Below are 17,291 nucleotides of genomic sequence, written 5' to 3' on the forward strand. Positions count from 1 at the left end.
AAGGGTATGTGATGTAAAAGACTTAGGAGATGGCTGCTTTGAGAGAGATGGTATAAGCCTCAGCAGGGGGCAGCAACAGGCCCAGCATGGACCGGAAAGGAGCTAGCCGTCCTCTGCTCAATGAGATAGCAGAGCCGCCAGCAAGGAACACATGCACCCTTGTTTAGGAGAAGGCTGAAAAGCCAGTGTGTAGACAGACCTGGTGAGTGTGTTCTTTCACTCTATTCATCCTAGCTGAGCTGTCTTTGCCATGAAGAGCTAAGAAGCAGGCTTTTGTCCCTGAGAATGGTTTGCTGTATGGGACCAGAATTCATTCATTCAGCGGCACAGGGATTATTAAGGGCAGTGTTTTAGGTGTTGGTGTTAGCAGGGAACCCAACAGATTAAAAAATCTCTGCCCTGCCCCGTGAAACTATTACTACCCCATCTCTAAGTTTCTGGAATTTAGAATGTTTCTTACTGCCTTGGCTTTCTGTATTATAGTAGAGGTCCTACTTGAGCTTAAGTTGGAATTTGATCATGGCTGAAGATCTGGGCTGGACACACATGGAGAATGAGAGAAGTCTCCCCAACACAGGAGAAAACCAAGCTTGATGAGTTTAACTTAGAAACAATTGGTCAGTGGAAGAAAGGGCAAATTCTGAGTCCTGCTTAGTGTCTGTCACTGGTTTTGGTTTTCCTCCTGTGTGCTATGGGGAAATCAGGAGGAGGGGAAAGCTGTTTAAGTAAAAACAGAAAGAAAAGCTTGCCTAAAACTTTAGGTACTCTAGCACTGATTTGGAAAATCTAACCACATGTCACATAAAAGAAGATGGTCTCTTCCAATTTCGTTCCACTTTCCAGAACACTTTGCATCTTTGTCATCTTGGGGCCTCGTCATGTCAAGCCCTGGGACATGGCAGGAGAGGGATGGTGGGAGGGAGATGGGAGTATTGATGGATCCCTGGTCAGGAATCATGGAGTCTAGAGAGAAGAGATGGCGCTATGAGGGGAACGGTAGTGGGACAGGATTTACTCATGAATACATGGGTCACCATCTAGGGACTCCCGCAGACATTTAGGCAGGAGAGATTTTGCAGAAGTCTTGATAGTTAGGTGTGGGCATGATTCAGAGGAATATATGTCCCATGGCAGAAATGTGTATGCGTAGAGACAGTAATTTTGAGCTTCCACATTTGAAATCCATTTGTTCTGATAAGCTGCTGAGGCCTGGAGAACCTTAAGTTGCATTATATAGCAGAAAACTTGAGAAAATTCCATTTATGTGAACCACAGTCTTCCCCCCCCAGTTTCATTGAAATAGAGTTGACATATAGCTCTGTATATTGAAGTCATACGGCATGATGTTTTGATTTACATACATCACGAACTGATTACCATAATAAGTTTAGTGAATATCTGTCATTTCGTATAGATACAAGATTACAAGATTAAAGAAATAGGCAAAAATTATTTTTCTTGTGATGAAAACTCTTTGGACTTTTTTCTTGTGATGAAAACTCAACTTTCGTACATATAGCAGTATTATGTTTATGGTGTTGTACATTGCATCTCTTCTCTGTTTTTTCTTTTATTTTTATTAAAATGTAGTTGATTTACAACGTTGTCTTAGTTTCAGGTGTACAGCAAAGTTATTCATATATATATAATACATTCTCTCCCATTACAGGTTATTAAAAGATACTGCGTATAGTTCCCTGTGCTATACAGTAGGTCCTCCTTGTTTATTCCATATATAGCAGTGTGTATATGTTCACCTCAAACTCCTAATCCCACCCCTCTTTCCCTATTTGTAACCATAAGTTTGTTATGTCTGTGAGTTCATGTGAACCATAGTCTTTTGATCTTTCATATTTCTGCAGGCAGTAAGTTATCATCTGTTGAGGCACCTGCCCAATCAGAATTTGTACTGAGAGAGCATAGGCAAGTAGCTCGCTGCCAGCTTGATGGGAGATACCAAGTGGCTGTTACTGTGCTTAGAATTTTCTACCATTAGTCCTTTCATTCAGTCCTTTGGGTCTTGAATTACTTTTTCATTTTTGGCCTTCTATTTAAAATAGAAAATAACTAGGAAATCTGATATCTTAAGCAATTATCAGCAAAACCTCTTAAGGGAAATTATGACTGTGAGAACAAGGCCTAGCTGATAGCACAAAGACTAGGATAGTTGTGCAAGAAATGAGCTCACAGGCACTGACAAGCAGTAGGAAATTGCCAAAGACACACTTACTTGGTTTCCAGCCACACAGAAAAATGGTCCAGGTCAACTTTTGAGATAATTTGGTTTCTTTCTCCCATTTTCAACCCTGGCATAATTTGAATTCATCATTTGGTCTCTAAAGAGAAATATGAAAGAACACTCAGGGGTGAAAGTCTCCTGCAAAAAGACTCAAAATTATAAAAGGGAAAATATAGTGCCTTAGAATCCTGAGCTAAAAGAGATCTTGAAAACGTTCTAGTCATGCACTTGATTCTAAAGATAGGTAAACTGATACTCAAGGGATTAAGTGACTCGTATGCACTCATAGGGTAGGTTAGCAGATGAGGCTGTACTATCATGCCGGACACAGAGTAAATTCCCACACAGCTGTTGGGCACATAGGGGGTTTTATGTAAAAGTCTAAATAATCTCAAGCTTGGAGTTCCTGTCATGGCGCAGTGGTTAACGAATCCGACTAGGAACCATGAGGTTGCGGGTTCGATCCCTGCCCTTGCTCAGTGGGTTAACGATCCGGCGTTGCCGTGAGCTGTGGTGCAGGTTGCAGATGCAGCTCGGATCCCACATTGCTGTGGCTGTGGCGTAGACTGGCAGCTACAGCTCCGATTAGACCCCTAGCCTGGGAACCTCCATATGCCTCGGGAGTGGCCCAAGAAATGCCAAAAAAAAAGACAAAAAAAAATAAAAAATAAAAAAAAAATAAATAATCTCAAGCTTGCTGTAGAATGTAAACACTCCTGCTGTGGGCAAGTGCCAGTCGAATGTCCGAAACGGAAAAGAAAAACCAACATTGTAATGGCTAAGCATGGCACTGGAGCACGGAAAAGGTTGCTGCATCTATTCTAGGCATAGAGAAAGCTAGGTAACTAATCTAGGCAACTCAGTAAGTCCTTGCAGGAAATAAACGTTCATTCATTTGTTTGATTCTATCGCATGCCAATAAAAATGCAAGAGGCAAACTCTGCACAGGCTGAGACTATGGAGATAAACAATATAGGATACCAGCACTCTTGCTGTTTGCAGTCTTGATAAATACTATAAAGGCATTGATAGAGTCGAATACCCACTTTGGATTTAAAATGATACTTCATTAACTAACAATAGAAGGAAGAAACACATTGTAAGATTAATAGTGATTGTCTTGTAGGACTATAAATGATGTTTCAAATTGTTTTAATTTTTTCTATAGTTTCCAGTACTTTGTAAATTACTTATAGTGAGGATATTTTATGTTTAGAGATTTAAATTCGATATCTAGAATTTTTTAAGACTTGAAAGAAAAAATATATTACTTTTATAACATATCTCCCCACCCCAACTTTCTTCCCTTTCCTGTACTCCCACATCATTAAATTTTATATTCAGGACAAATTATATTTTCCACAGCAGGAATGCCACTGCTGGTCTGTAATATAACTATGTTGACAGACATAAAGAACTGTTTTTTTCTATGTAGGCAATATCCTTGAATGTTTGGCTAAAATTTTTTGCTTTTAAATGATCCAAGGTAAAGAATTTGAGGGTTTTAGCTTGGTAATTTTCTTTCCTTTTTTTTTTTTTTTTTGGTCCAATAAAATCAAGGGGGTTTTATTTTAGCTCCAATATAAAATAACTTTAAAATAGTCAACATATATCTTGGACTTTTAGGGAATATTCATTTAGAAAAGAAGAATTTGAGGGAAAGCTATTTAGAAAAAATCACAACCATGGATAATCGTTGCTCATACTAAGTGCCGTGTGCCAGACAACATTAAATGCATATTCTATGCATTAACTCATTAAATTTCCAGGACAAGAGTCCTGTGAGGTATATGCACCATTATCCTATTTTACAGATAATGAAACTGAGGCACAGAGTTGTTAAGCGAAACCACACAGCTGCTGAGAATTATACTCAAGATTTAAACTCAAACTCAGGCATTGTGACTCCAGAATCCATGCTTTTTTTTTTAGGGCCATACCCATGACATATGGAGATTCCCAGGCTAGGGGTCTAATCTGAACTACAGCTGCCAGCCTATGCCACAGCCACAGCAACACAGGATCCGAGTTGCCTCTGTGACCTGCACCACAGCTCCCTGCAATGCAGGATCCTTAACCCACTGATTGAACCCAGGGATTGAACCTGCGTCCTCAGATTCGTTAACCACTGAGCCAGAACAGGAACTCCCAGAATCCATGCTCTTAAATCATTCTGCCACATTACCTCTCATAAGAGCAGAACAGGTGAGGAGCATGTACATCACTGTGGGTACAGTCTGGAGACAGAAAACTCAGTCATTTAAGCAGGGATTTTTTTTGGGGGGTGGTCTTTTTAGGGCCACAGCAGTGGCATATGGAAGTTCCCAGGCTAGGGGTTGAATCGTAGCTATAGCTGCTGCCCTATGCCATAGCCATATCAAGGCCAAATCTGAGCTGTGTCTACAACCTACACCACAGCTAGCACTGGATCCTTTAACACACTGAGCAAGGCCAGGGATCGAACCCGCATCTTCACTGGTACGAGTCTGGTTCTTAACCCTCTGAGCCACAACATTAATAAATTATTTATTTAACATAAATAATTATTACAGTATGATAAATGAGTAACTATCAGATTTTTTAAAAAGGCTCTATATGGTACTCTAGGGTTGCAGGAGTTGAGCACAAACTTGGAATTGGACTCCTCCCTGAGGCTGGCGTTCAGACCTCATTGGAAAAAGTATGGGTGCTGTCCACTGTTTGTTGGTATGCCTGGCCGAATCTGGCCTGTGGTGGCTGGGCAAGCAGGAAGCTTCCCTCTGGAATATGTGCAGAGCTGTTGCTAAGCGTATGGAAACACAAAGGGAATGGGGTCTCTGGTCCAGCAGAGGACTGGGGCACATGGTGTCCCTGTTGGGAGGGCCACAAGCAGATGAGCACCAGGCCAGGGCTATGACGGTGTTAAGGGACCATGCATTCTGGGCACCTGGTTGGGGCAGAGCCTCACTGGATATCTTTACTCCCAGACACTGACCCCATGCAGCAGCCAAAAAGAGCAGGAGAACCCTTTTCTCCTTCAGTATTCTGGTGCTCTCACATGAGAATGCTTAACATCGTGCCATCTGTGGGGCAGAAATGCCTAATGGATTTCACATCCAGTATCGTAGAGCATGCTTGGAGCCAGGAGGCAACACACTGATAAGTGGCCCAGAGGGAGCTCTAAACAGTTAATGCTGCTTTGTAATGTGCCTAATCCTCTTTTCCCAAGGACCTTTCACCTGGTGAGCAACCCAGACCTTGTGCTGGCTGTGTCTATGACCAAGGCTAGAGATGATGCCTGTGGCTATCCAGTTATTGCTCAGGTAAGATATATATAGACTACAGAGTAATTAGGGCCCTTTATTTAGTTAAATTTAAGAAAAGCTCCATGCCTCCTTGTTGTGGAGAAAGAAAATGGCTGTCATAGAAACCCATCTTGAATGCCATTGTTAAAATATTTACAGTAGTGTGCCTAGATTTCAAATTGAACATGTTCATGTAGCTCTTAATTTAGTTTAATCAAGCAGATGGTGATTGTGGGCTTGCTGCATGTCAGGAGCTATGCTAGTTCCTTAAATCAAATCTCATGGCGAGCATGAGAAATTATCCCAGTAGCATTCGTACAGTCTCAGTGGTGGAGTTAGATGCACACATTTTAAGTTCAGTGATTTTGGGACATAAGCAAGTCCCTTCTCACCTGGCAACTGGTTAGAAAAACTGTCAAAGAAATCTCATCAGTGTTAACTCTACTAAGACACTCATTTGAAATACACTTTCAACATACTTTTGCAAATGTTGATAGCAACCAAACAATTTTTGGAGACTCCAGAGAAGTCTGACTTCATTTGAATTTCAGGTAAAGACCTATGGAGTTGTTCTTTTTCCATGTTTGTCTGTCATCCTCACTTACCAAGACACTCCTAGATGGATATGTATATTTAGGAAGAAAGTTTAGGAGTGTCCCTGCTCTGCATTTACTTTTCTGTATCCTGTACCATATTTGCCGTATTTTTGTTGAACAGAACATATTATCTCCAAATAACATTTGTTTTATTCTATTTTTTAATAGCAGTGAGGCAACTTGTTTTGTAGGTCCTGAATCCAAAATTGAGATATAGCAATCTGGACAACTATCAAAGCTTAATTAAGTCTTCTATCTTGATAAATATGGACTAAAATTTTATTCTAGGAGACACAGTATATATAACATCACATTTTTTTCCCTGTCAGGTGCCTCTTTGGCACAGACCACAGTGAGATAAAACCTCATGCAGATGCAAATTTAGTACCTTCATCAGTTTCATTAAATTATAGATATGGATATTTTCCTCTAAGCTTCCCATTTTATAAGAAATGAGTTTGATCCTAAGGTAATTTATATTACCTTCCAAGATGTTTTTTCTTTACTTGGTGTTTCATTTTTTTTTTCTTGAAGCAATCAGTTCGTGAGAAAATATTAAAGTTCATGTAAAATAATAAAAATGAGGCATGTTAGGTTAATGTTACTAGACCCCCTCCCTGTTCCTTGAAATATAGTCTTTGTTTTGCATACCTCTGAGGGATGCTCTATTGTCTGACCTATTAAATCAATTCTTAGGACTCATTTATTTTCCTCTTTACTATCAATCTCTCCTTGGTAAAGTAAGTATTATTCATTATAAAGTTCCTTGAGGTGTCATGATGTGTTTAGTTGGAACCAATCTACTGGTTTCAATTCTCTAAAATTGAAATCACTCACTTTTAAACTTATGCTGGAACCAAGTTTTATAATCAGAATAAATATGCTATTTCTAATGCATATAAAATAGAGTGTACTCATATTTTTTTAAAAAAAACTTGATAACCAGTGAGATGTAAATTAAAATATCAACAAGGTACTACTTTTTATTTGTTAAATTGATTATGTTTTGGCAAGAGTGTGGGGAAAAGAGGCCATTGCATATAATACCGGTGGAAGTGTAAACTAGAATGACATTTCTAGAAAGCATTTGATATTCTAAAGCTTTATATGATACATCATAATTTTAAAAAATCATCCATTTCCTTTATTAGCAACTCTGCTTGAAGAGTTGGTTCTAAAAAAGTCATGGATTTACACAAAGATGTATTTATATGATTGTTCATTGCTCTTTTGCTTATAGTGAGGGAAATTTGAGAAATAATCTACATATTTAACTACTAGAGATTGGTAAAATAAAATACTCTAAGATCAAATATATATATCCTTTGAAAAAACTAATGCAGTTACCAGAGTGTATGTATTCTGTGATTCTACTTCCATAAATTAAAGAATGAACATATATAAAATATTTTTATATATTAAATATTAATAGTAGTTATCACTATATAGTAGAGTTAGGAGTAATTTTCTGTATTTTCTAAGTTTATGCAGTGAAAACAATGACTGCTATAACCAAATCATAAACTCTCCTATTTGACTCCATATTTTGTCTCTTTTTTTTTTTCAGAAATATAAACCATATGACAATGGGACTTCTAATCAAAAGTGGAATTACCTGAAAAATAAGAAAGCTTTTATGGCCTTTCATAGCACTGCAATGGATAAGGAAATCACAGCAGCAAATTATGCTGGTATTTGTACATCCTCTGTGATTAAAGAAGAAAACATTGATCAACCAGTAAGTGGTTCCTTCCTACTGAGGACAAAACATGGGCTGTGGGGGTAGGTGGGGGTGGGTGGATGGAGAGAATGGGTTAGTTTAATAAAGCAAGAAACATTTTTCTAGAAAATCTTAAGTTCACACAGATTAAACAAAGACTTTTGGGTGAAATCACTTGGGCTCTGTGATTCTGGTTAGGAAAGAATAAAAGAATATTGATATTACCCTCTGCTTAGAGTGTTTCAATGGCTCGCTATTGCCAGCACCATCTTTGGTTTATCATGGGCTCATCAGAATACCCATGAAGGAGGATAATCACACAGACTTCACTCCCACAGGTGTGCCTGCCACACTTGCTGTCACTCCTCTCCAGAAAACATATTAAAATGCCCATGGTTGTAAGTGGCTTTATATTACAGTGTACCAAGTATGGGTATGAATACATTCTGATTTTAAAGGAAATAATTTCTCAACTTTGGTCCTTTGATTTTTCATCAGTAAGGAATTACTTGCACTATACTTTACAGATACATGAGATATTTGTGGGTCAGCGGATCAAGGCACCTCACTGTTGTTGATAACCATTGGCCTACAGAAAATTGAAATCTCATGGTGTACATTACAAGACCCCCTTTACTCCTCAGACGTCTCTAAACTGCTGCTGCTTCTTCACTCATCGTTCCCTGGCTCTAGTGAATACGAGATGTCCAATGCATCATACCATTTTGGATATCTCTGGATTCGACTATGCTACTAACATTATAAAAAGAGACACAGCAGTTGCCCCCTGATAGAAATACACTGTACTACTTAGACAGTGTTCTTGCCCCCCAAAATCTAAGTGAAGAAAATACACAGCAAATAATCACCAAAAAAGAGAAAGAGAAATGAGGAACATGAAGATTCAAAGAGACTTAAGAGACATATAAACTAGTTATAATGTATTGACCTTCACAACTGTCCTGGGAGGTAGATTCTTTTTATTACCCACATCAACTCTATTTTAAAAGATGAAAAACCGAAGTTTAGAGTGCTTAAGTGACTTACCCAAGGACACAGAAGGTGATAATAATAACTAACTCTTACATAGAATTTACAGTGTGCACACCAAAACTTGTTCATAAATGTTCATAACAGTATTATTCATAATAGCCAACTAGTAGAACAACCCATTGTCCATCAGCTGAAGAACAGATAAGCAAAATGTGGTCTATCCAGACAATGGAATATTAGTTAGCTTTAAAAAGGAATAAAGTTCTGATATATAATGTGAAAAAAAACATTAAAAAGATGAATGAGGAAGAATTTAGAGTCAGCAAGGAGGTGGAGGAGGTGGGGCAGCTGACTGGAGAAGAGGTGGCTGGCAACTGAAGACTTCTGGAGGAGAAAAGCAGCATCTAAAAGAGATTTTAATTAAAATGGGTTTGTGGTATAGGATATAATCCTCTCTTCCATCTTTGCACAAATTCTTTAATAAAATCAATGTTACCTGAAAAACAATGTATTGACTTTATTTTGATCCTGTTTCAAATAAGTTGTGAGTAAGAGAATTGTGGAGCTTTGAATACTAACTGAATATGTGATCATATGAGGGTATTATTATTATTATTATTATTATTATTAATTTTAGGTATGATATAGTTATGATAGATAAGTCCTTATCTGTTAGATAAGAATAAAACGCCCCAATTTTCAACAATATTTTTTTTCTAAAAGATTATAACTTTCCTTTCCTAATTAAATGATAACTTGTCTGATAGAAATGCATATGATTAATGTGAAGAGTACAATGATATATCAATTCTGGGATTTGCAAATTTTTAAAAGAATGTTTATCTTTCTTGGGCCTGAGAAAAATCTACTCTCTGCACAAAGGCTCTAAGTCAGAAGTGAGTTCTTAACCTTTGTGGAGATGCAGACCTCTTTGAGAGTCTCATGAAAATTATGGATATCTTTCCCCCAAAATGCACATATGTACACGTACACTTTTTACATAAGATTGTAGGGAGATCACAGACTCCCGTTGAAATCCACTGCGGATGTAGGGTGAGAACTTCTCTAGACCTTGTTTGCTTAGAGAGCTTAGAAAAAGAAAACGAATATGAAGTAACTATTATATGCTAGATAGCTCCTGTATTGTAATTACTGATACAATATTAGTTATTTTCACCTAGATTATCTCATTTAAATAAGTAATATAAATAAAATATAAATAATATCTATAAATTAATTAAATTTAGATCGATAAAAAGCTGAAAAATTTTTTTACAGTCAGTCACACTATTTTTTGTGTATATAGTAAGGGTCATTGTTGATCAGATGAACCCCATGTCATAGACCATATTTGTATAAGGGCAAATGAACAGGCCAAGTTAGTCATTTCAATAAATCAAGGAAATTTTAAAGAGGAAAAAAATTCATCAAACCACTTGCTTGCTCTTCTTAGAGAACCAGCAGCTAACTTGCTGCACTCTTAAATTCTGTTTGCATCCTGTAGATACAGTTTAACCCTGGGAGCTACCCCAATGTATTGCATTTTTCTTTACAGCAGCAGTTTAAAGTCTGTATTAAGTATAAATGCATTAGCCAAAAATTCAGTTTTACATCATGTATGTGCACTGTTGCCAAAATAAAACAATTTGGGAGCCATCAAAATAGTAGCACCATGGTCATAGGGACTGATGTTGTATTGAATGAAAATATGTTTTTTGGATGCTTTCAGTGGGTTTCTTTAATGTAGTAAGGAATATCATTGGCACATGATTCATCATGAAGCCCATGTTTTTGTGTACAAATTATTCTGTATGTGATATTCATCCATTTCCATCTAAGAGGAAATATTTTAATTTTCTACCTCCTAGTAACTTGTAGGAAAATGAAAATCAGATATTCATATAGAGAGAAATCCATAGTGGAATTTAAGAATCACACCTTCAAAAGTATTATCTAAATGTTGGCTTTGAATTGAGGTATATTTAAATATTAAAATGGAGTCATTAAATCAATATGACAAAGGCAAAAAGGCCAAAAACTTGGAATCCAAAGTCACAGTTTTCTATTTCAGCTCTGCCACACACTCCTTAGGTATTCTTGGATTAAAGACATCCCTCTCTGAGCTTTTGTTTTCTTCCCTTTCTTCCTTCCTTCTTTCCTTCTTTTCTTTCGTCTTTTTAGGGCTGCACCTGCGGCACATGGAGGTTCCCAGGCTAGGGTTGAATGGAAGCAGTAGCCTCTGGCATACACCACAGCCACAGCAACACAGGATCCAAGCTGCATCTGTGACTTACACCACAGCTCATAGCAATGCCAGATCCTTAACCCACTGAGCAAGGCCAGGGACCAAACCTGCATCCTCATGGATACTAGTCAGATTCATTTCCGCTGAGCCATGACGAAAATGACCTGCCACACTTTCAAATTGTCCAATTTCAGAGTTGTGAATTTGTACCCATTTACTTCCAATGGACTCCCACAAATTGTGGTTTTACTTTTATTTGTTTTTGGCTTATTGTCATTGTTGCTGTTGTTATTGCTTTTTTAGGGCCACACCAGCGGCATATGGAAGTTCTCAGGCTAGGGATCGAATTGGAGCCACAGCTACTGGCCTATGCCATGGCCACAGCAATGCAGGATCCCAGCCGCATCTGTGACCTACACCACAGCACATGACAACATCGGATTCCTGACCTACTGAGTGAGGCCAGGGATCGAACCTGCATCCTCATGGATATTAGTTGGATTCGTTTCCGCTTCTCCACATGGGAACTTCCTTGTTGTTATTTTTTAAAATCATTTTGGATCCATGGGATTTTACATATTCGAACATATTTGAAGTTTTTTGATTATCATTTTATGTTGCTCCCAAATAGTCCCAGTTTGAGCCTGTAGAGCATCCTTCATGATGGTACCTGTCTTTGTTGACATAACACCTTTACTCTTGTATGGCCTCTTCTCTTTCTGGGAACCACAAGCCATCCTTGCTTTTCTTGTATATTTCTTGCCCGAAATCTGGAACTGGCCATTCCTCCAAGAAGTTCTGATTCCATATACAATTTATACTCATCGATGTTGAATTGTCATTACCTCTAGGCTTTTTTGGTCGGCAGTGTTTGGAAGTAATATGTTTTTTAAAATATAATTATTAAGGAGCAAAATAATGCACTCAGGCTGAGGTTTCAAATTTAGCATCGGGGGATTATAAAAGTGCTTTATTTGTCTAGTAAAGTATTCTACAAAAGTGCTATCATAATTTTAATCCACCCAAATAAAATCATCTTTATCCCCGTTTTTAGGGATACTACTATGTCTCACCCAATGGAAAGAGAAAAATAATGCTCTGTTTGGCATGTGGACAATCCATGAGAGCAGAGAAGGGACTGAAACAGTTGCTTCCAGGGCAGCCATTCCTCTGTGCCTCAGGCTCCAAGACCCAGAAGCCCTTCTCACGGGGACCTTTCAAGGTCATCAGTGTGGCCAAGGTATGTAATGATCCGCACTCTGCTAATACATGTGTGGCTTCAGTTTGGAAACGTTCCTGCATTCATTATCTGCCTTGCACTCAAGTTTATATCCCCTCATCCAGTTCATCTTTCACTGACACACCTTTACCACTCCACCTACATTGATTTCCTTTTCCCCTTTGTAATTTAAAATACATTGCCTATTAATAGTTCAATACACTCTCTGAAGTTAATTGGACACTCTACGGCTTTAATCATCTACTGACACCTTGCAGTGCTCCCTGTGTTGCTTTTAGATGAAGTAACTGCAAATCTTTACTTAAGGAAGCAGCATTTTACCCACATCCACAGAGAAACTCCTTTTACTAGTATAGAACATTTAGAGCAAATTTGATGTGTTGTTGTTAATGATTCTTCAGGTTGGATGCCTGACTTCACACATTCACGTCTAATACTATTTATAGCTCATGGAGAAAAAAAATCTCTGCTGCTTTCCCATAATGTTAATTTAAAATGGCACCATTTATGGAGTTCCCTAGTGGCTCAGTGGGTTAAAGATCTGGCTGCGGCATGGATTAGACCCCTGGCCTGAGAATTTCCACATGCTGTGAGTGCGGCAAAAAAAAGGCGGGGGCACCATTTAAACAATCCTCTCCTTCAGGTTTAGAAGTGAGAAGAGCTAAAGAGAACTTACACATCTGTATAAAAAGGAGCACTTCCTAAGGGGTAGGAACCTTCCTCCTGGCATGGGCTGTTCAGGGCTTGCCATCTTGTTCCCAGATCCCTCTCCCCTCAACTTGATAGACATTGCAGGAGATGGAGTTAGACACAGTCACAGTAAACATAAACCAAAATAATACCTCTGAAGGAGAAAAGGAGTCAGTCCTCTGAGAAAGCCTGCAGGCATTTGGGCTCTGCTTTGGTGATGGTGGGGTTGTGTCCAGGAGTTGGTGGTGAGCTGATGGAACATGATGGAGGATAATGTAAGAAAAAGAATATATATATTTATATATATTAATAAAAACTGGGTCACTTTGCTGTATAGTAGAAATTCACAGAACACTAAATCAACTCTAATGGAAAAAATAAAAATCATAAAATGAAAAAAATCCATGATGTTACAGAGTCTCAGACACAGCGTTTTCCTCAGGGCAGCATCCTGACTAAGGATGAAAAGGGGAAGGTGATGCTCACCACCCTCATTATCATGCGTTTCAGCTGCCCTCATTCGCCTCCTCATTTGTCAATATTTACCATCCTAGGGTGATATCATCCTGAAGTGAAAGATTAAGAGAATATCTTTAGTACTGGTGTCCATTACTTCAACCCCAGGCTCTCTCTGGTACTGGCATCCTTCTTCCCCATCTCCCGTCCAGGGGAAAGCAAAGTAGAAAACAGAAGGCCAGAAACACAAGCCAGAGGCCCCAAGTCACCTCAACACTCGGTGACAAGGCTGGGAAGAGGACTGAAGAGTTCTGACTCAATGCCCTTCCCACTACAGTGTCTAATACCATAGCAATATGAAGTAAGCATTTCCAAATTTAGATGCCACACATATGTACATACATGTATTAAGAGACTAAAGTAAAACAAAATAAGAAAACTAAAATAAAAAAGTTTGCATAAATCTATCTATCTATATATATATTTTTTTTAATCAGGCTGATTTATCTTCTGATGAGGCTGAAAACACTTTAAGTTATTATGAAGAGTGTCTATTATCTTTACGGATGAAGACCTGCTCACAAGTTGTATCTCACAGCAGCATGGCAGTTATACACCAGAAGGCAGTGAAAATAATTGCATACAAAAATGGAGATGGATATCGAAATGGGAAGTTAATTGTGGCTGGAACATTCCCCATGGTAAGTGGCTATCACTTAAATGCTTCTGGCAGCCTCAGAGGTAATGATAATGGTGATTCTTCTGACAAGGAAAAAAGCAGTGGGATTGAGTGACAAATATCCCCGGCCAATTTTACCAATTTAAGCTGATGAGATCAGGATCTCTGTTTTCTTAAAGATGTTCTTTTTGATTGTATTTCTTTGGGTACAGACTTAGAAAAATGAGGAACCAGAATATGGTTTTCAGATTGACTCCAGAGCAAATATACATAAAAGCAGGGGAAGACAGAGCTACCAGATTTTCTTCAGTCTTGTGACAGGCAGAAAGCCTTTTTTGCCTTCCTTCCCCTTCCAGCTTCAAGCTGTATGTCATCTCAGAATTCTAAGAGATGCCACTTCATTTATCATCTGGAGAGTCTGAGCACTTCTTTGTCGATAGGGGGGATGATTTCACTTTCAAATTGAAGAAGCAGGAATCGTTCTAGGAGGGGAGTATGTGGTTTCTGTCTTAGAGGCTTTTCCCACAGTCACCGGAAGGGAGGAGAACCCCAGGGGCCCAAACTCAGCTTAGTCCCTTCCTTGCTTGGTGATTGCCTTGACTGTACCTTTAACAACATATTTTATAGGCAGTGTTAAATATGATAGGGAGTTACCCTGGAGACTTTCTTTTTTTTTTTTTTGGCCAAACCTGCAGCATGTGAAAGTTCCCAGGCTTGAAATCGAACTCGCGCCATAGCAGCAATCTGTCACTGCAATGGCAATGCTGAATCCTTAACCTACTGAGCCACAAGAGAATTCCAAGACTTCCTTGCAAATACTTACACACACCTAATTGTTCACTCACCCCTTTGGTTGAGTACAAATAGTTTTTTTTTTTTATTAAGATATTGTTGTTCCATGGACTAAGCAAAGAACAAAAGTTAGCAACAACAGAATTCACCCTGGGACCCTGCCTTTTGTGATCTTGTACAAAAATATTAACTTTTCAGCCTGATTTCCTATCTGCAAAATGAAAGTAACAATATATGTCAGTTCTTCATTTGAAAGTCAAGTACTCATTTAAAGCAGTTCATCCTAAAGTGTTACAATAACTTTATACATCATAAAGCAACAAAATTGAAAGTGGATTTCTAGGCTAACGTTTCTTAGGAAGTAAATACTCTGATGACAAAAATCTATTAACATACATCAGCTACTGTGTTAAAGTTTGGGAGCTAAGAATTTTCACAGCTGGATGGGACTCATTTTGTGAAATTACATAGGACAATCTAATATAAAAAAATCATCTCTGATCAAAGATCAAATTGGTAGTTATTGCTTTCTGTTTTCTCCAATTAAAGGATTTTCTCAGATTTCTAAAATAACAGCTCTTCATGATTACTCTCCGTTCTACCACTATTTCCTCTCAGTTCCTACATATATATATATATATATATATATATATATATATATATTTAGCTGTGCCTGTGACATTTAGGAGTTCCTGGGCCAGGGATCGAACCCACGCCACAGCAGTGACCTAGGCTACTGCACTGACAATACAGGATCCTTAATTGACCATGCCACAAGGGAACTCCTCCTTTCAGTTCCTTAATTTCTGTGTTTTCTAGCTTCTTACAGAATGCACGCAGCAACTTGGTCTTGCCAGAGCAGCCTCCAAAGTATATACCAAAGATGGAACCACAATTCTTTCCTTGCGTGATTTGGTTTTATGGGCTTTGGATGAATCTTTTATTCAGAGAGATTCTGAGGAAAAAAAGAAAGAGACAGCCCCTGATGGAACAAAAGAGACACGTGTTAAAAATATAGAAGGTTGGTTATATTCCACAGGATTTAGCTGATTCTACCTATGTTTGATCATAAGAAAGTTTAATGTGAGTCTTTCATCCAGTCACCCCTTTGAGAATTAAAAAAAAATCACAGGAAGCTACTCTTATAAGAGATTCTCATACCATTTTTACTTGCAGAATAATAAGCACTTTTAAAATGTAAAAAATCTGGTTTTAGCACCAAAATAAATAAATAGCCTAGAATTTATAAAAGTGTTTCACAGCTTATCTCCTTTATGCAACACAAGCAGGTTTTATTCTTAAATTCAGAACCAAAGCCAACTGGAGACCACTTAAGAAAGTGGGACTAGATCAATGCAAATCTCTTCCGACTACTAGAAGAAAAGGTGCCCTCGCTACACCTCCATCCCCTGCCCATCTCCACTGCTCCTATAATCTTTCAGAAGCTCCAGCAAATGCACCCCTACTGCAGCTCCTAGCACATTGTGTTATAATTATCTGTTTACACCTTTGTGCATCTCATTAGACGATGTACATCTTGAGGACAGGGCCTGTGTCCCCAACAACGATTTACTAAATGAAAAAGAGACTTGCTAGCAGTGATTCAGCAGTTAGCTCAGGTTTCCATTGTTGTGTTGAGAGGCATGGTTTAGAGGTTAGGAATGTGGGTTTCGGAGCCAGAATAGCAGAGTTTAGCTCTTAGCTGTCTCTTGCTAGCTGAATGATCTTGGGTACTCTCTGTGCCTCTTGGGTATTCTCTGTGCCTCTCAGTTTCCTCATGTGTCAAGTGAGGACACTAGGAGTCACATGAATGCATACTCATTTGGTCCTCATAAATATGAATGTGTAGTCATAAGAGTATATGTGACTTTGTATATATACGCATATAATATATCATTTAGATTAATGCCTGGTTGATGCTTCCCAATTTAATAATATTAGTTGTGACTATTGTTGGTAGGACCCAGCAGGAGAAACCTACCCTCATGTGTGTCTCTCCTTTATTCTCATACTACTATCACATTCATATCATGCTGGACACCAGGCATGTGGGATTTTTTTCCCCACACCAAGCCATTCTGTAGCACTTGCTAGATGTCCTACAACTTGATTCTGACACCACCTGCCTGGAGATAATATCAGATCCAGGGTGACATCTGATTGACTGGCCATAAGTTGGAAGTTCCCAGGACTCCCTCCTCCAGTTTGATTAATTAGTTAGAGCAGCTCACAGACCTCGAGAAAACAGTTTACTTACTCTTTACCCATTTATTATAAAAGGGTATGAAAAAGGATACAGATGAAAATCCAGATGAAAAAGATGTGTAGGGCAAGGTCTGCAGGAAAGGGCATGAAGC

General features: G+C 38.5%; 1 protein-coding gene across 8 annotated transcripts in view; it reads left to right on the top strand.

Moving 5' to 3' along the window:
• LOC100517025 overlaps positions 1-17,291 on the top strand; it is a 431,209-nt gene that overhangs the window by 375,832 nt on the left and 38,086 nt on the right. For all 8 annotated transcript variants that reach the window (XM_021085287.1, XM_021085289.1, XM_021085290.1 and 5 more), the window contains 5 exons: positions 5,448-5,541; positions 7,687-7,857; positions 12,132-12,317; positions 13,961-14,164; positions 15,754-15,955. In XM_021085287.1, the coding sequence (XP_020940946.1) occupies positions 5,448-5,541; positions 7,687-7,857; positions 12,132-12,317; positions 13,961-14,164; positions 15,754-15,955 (857 nt within the window). The remainder of the gene's footprint in view (positions 1-5,447; positions 5,542-7,686; positions 7,858-12,131; positions 12,318-13,960; positions 14,165-15,753; positions 15,956-17,291) is intronic.

The sequence above is a fragment of the Sus scrofa genome, chromosome 2 (genome assembly GCF_000003025.6).
Source record: "Sus scrofa isolate TJ Tabasco breed Duroc chromosome 2, Sscrofa11.1, whole genome shotgun sequence".
Classification (NCBI taxonomy): Eukaryota; Metazoa; Chordata; class Mammalia; order Artiodactyla; family Suidae; genus Sus; species Sus scrofa.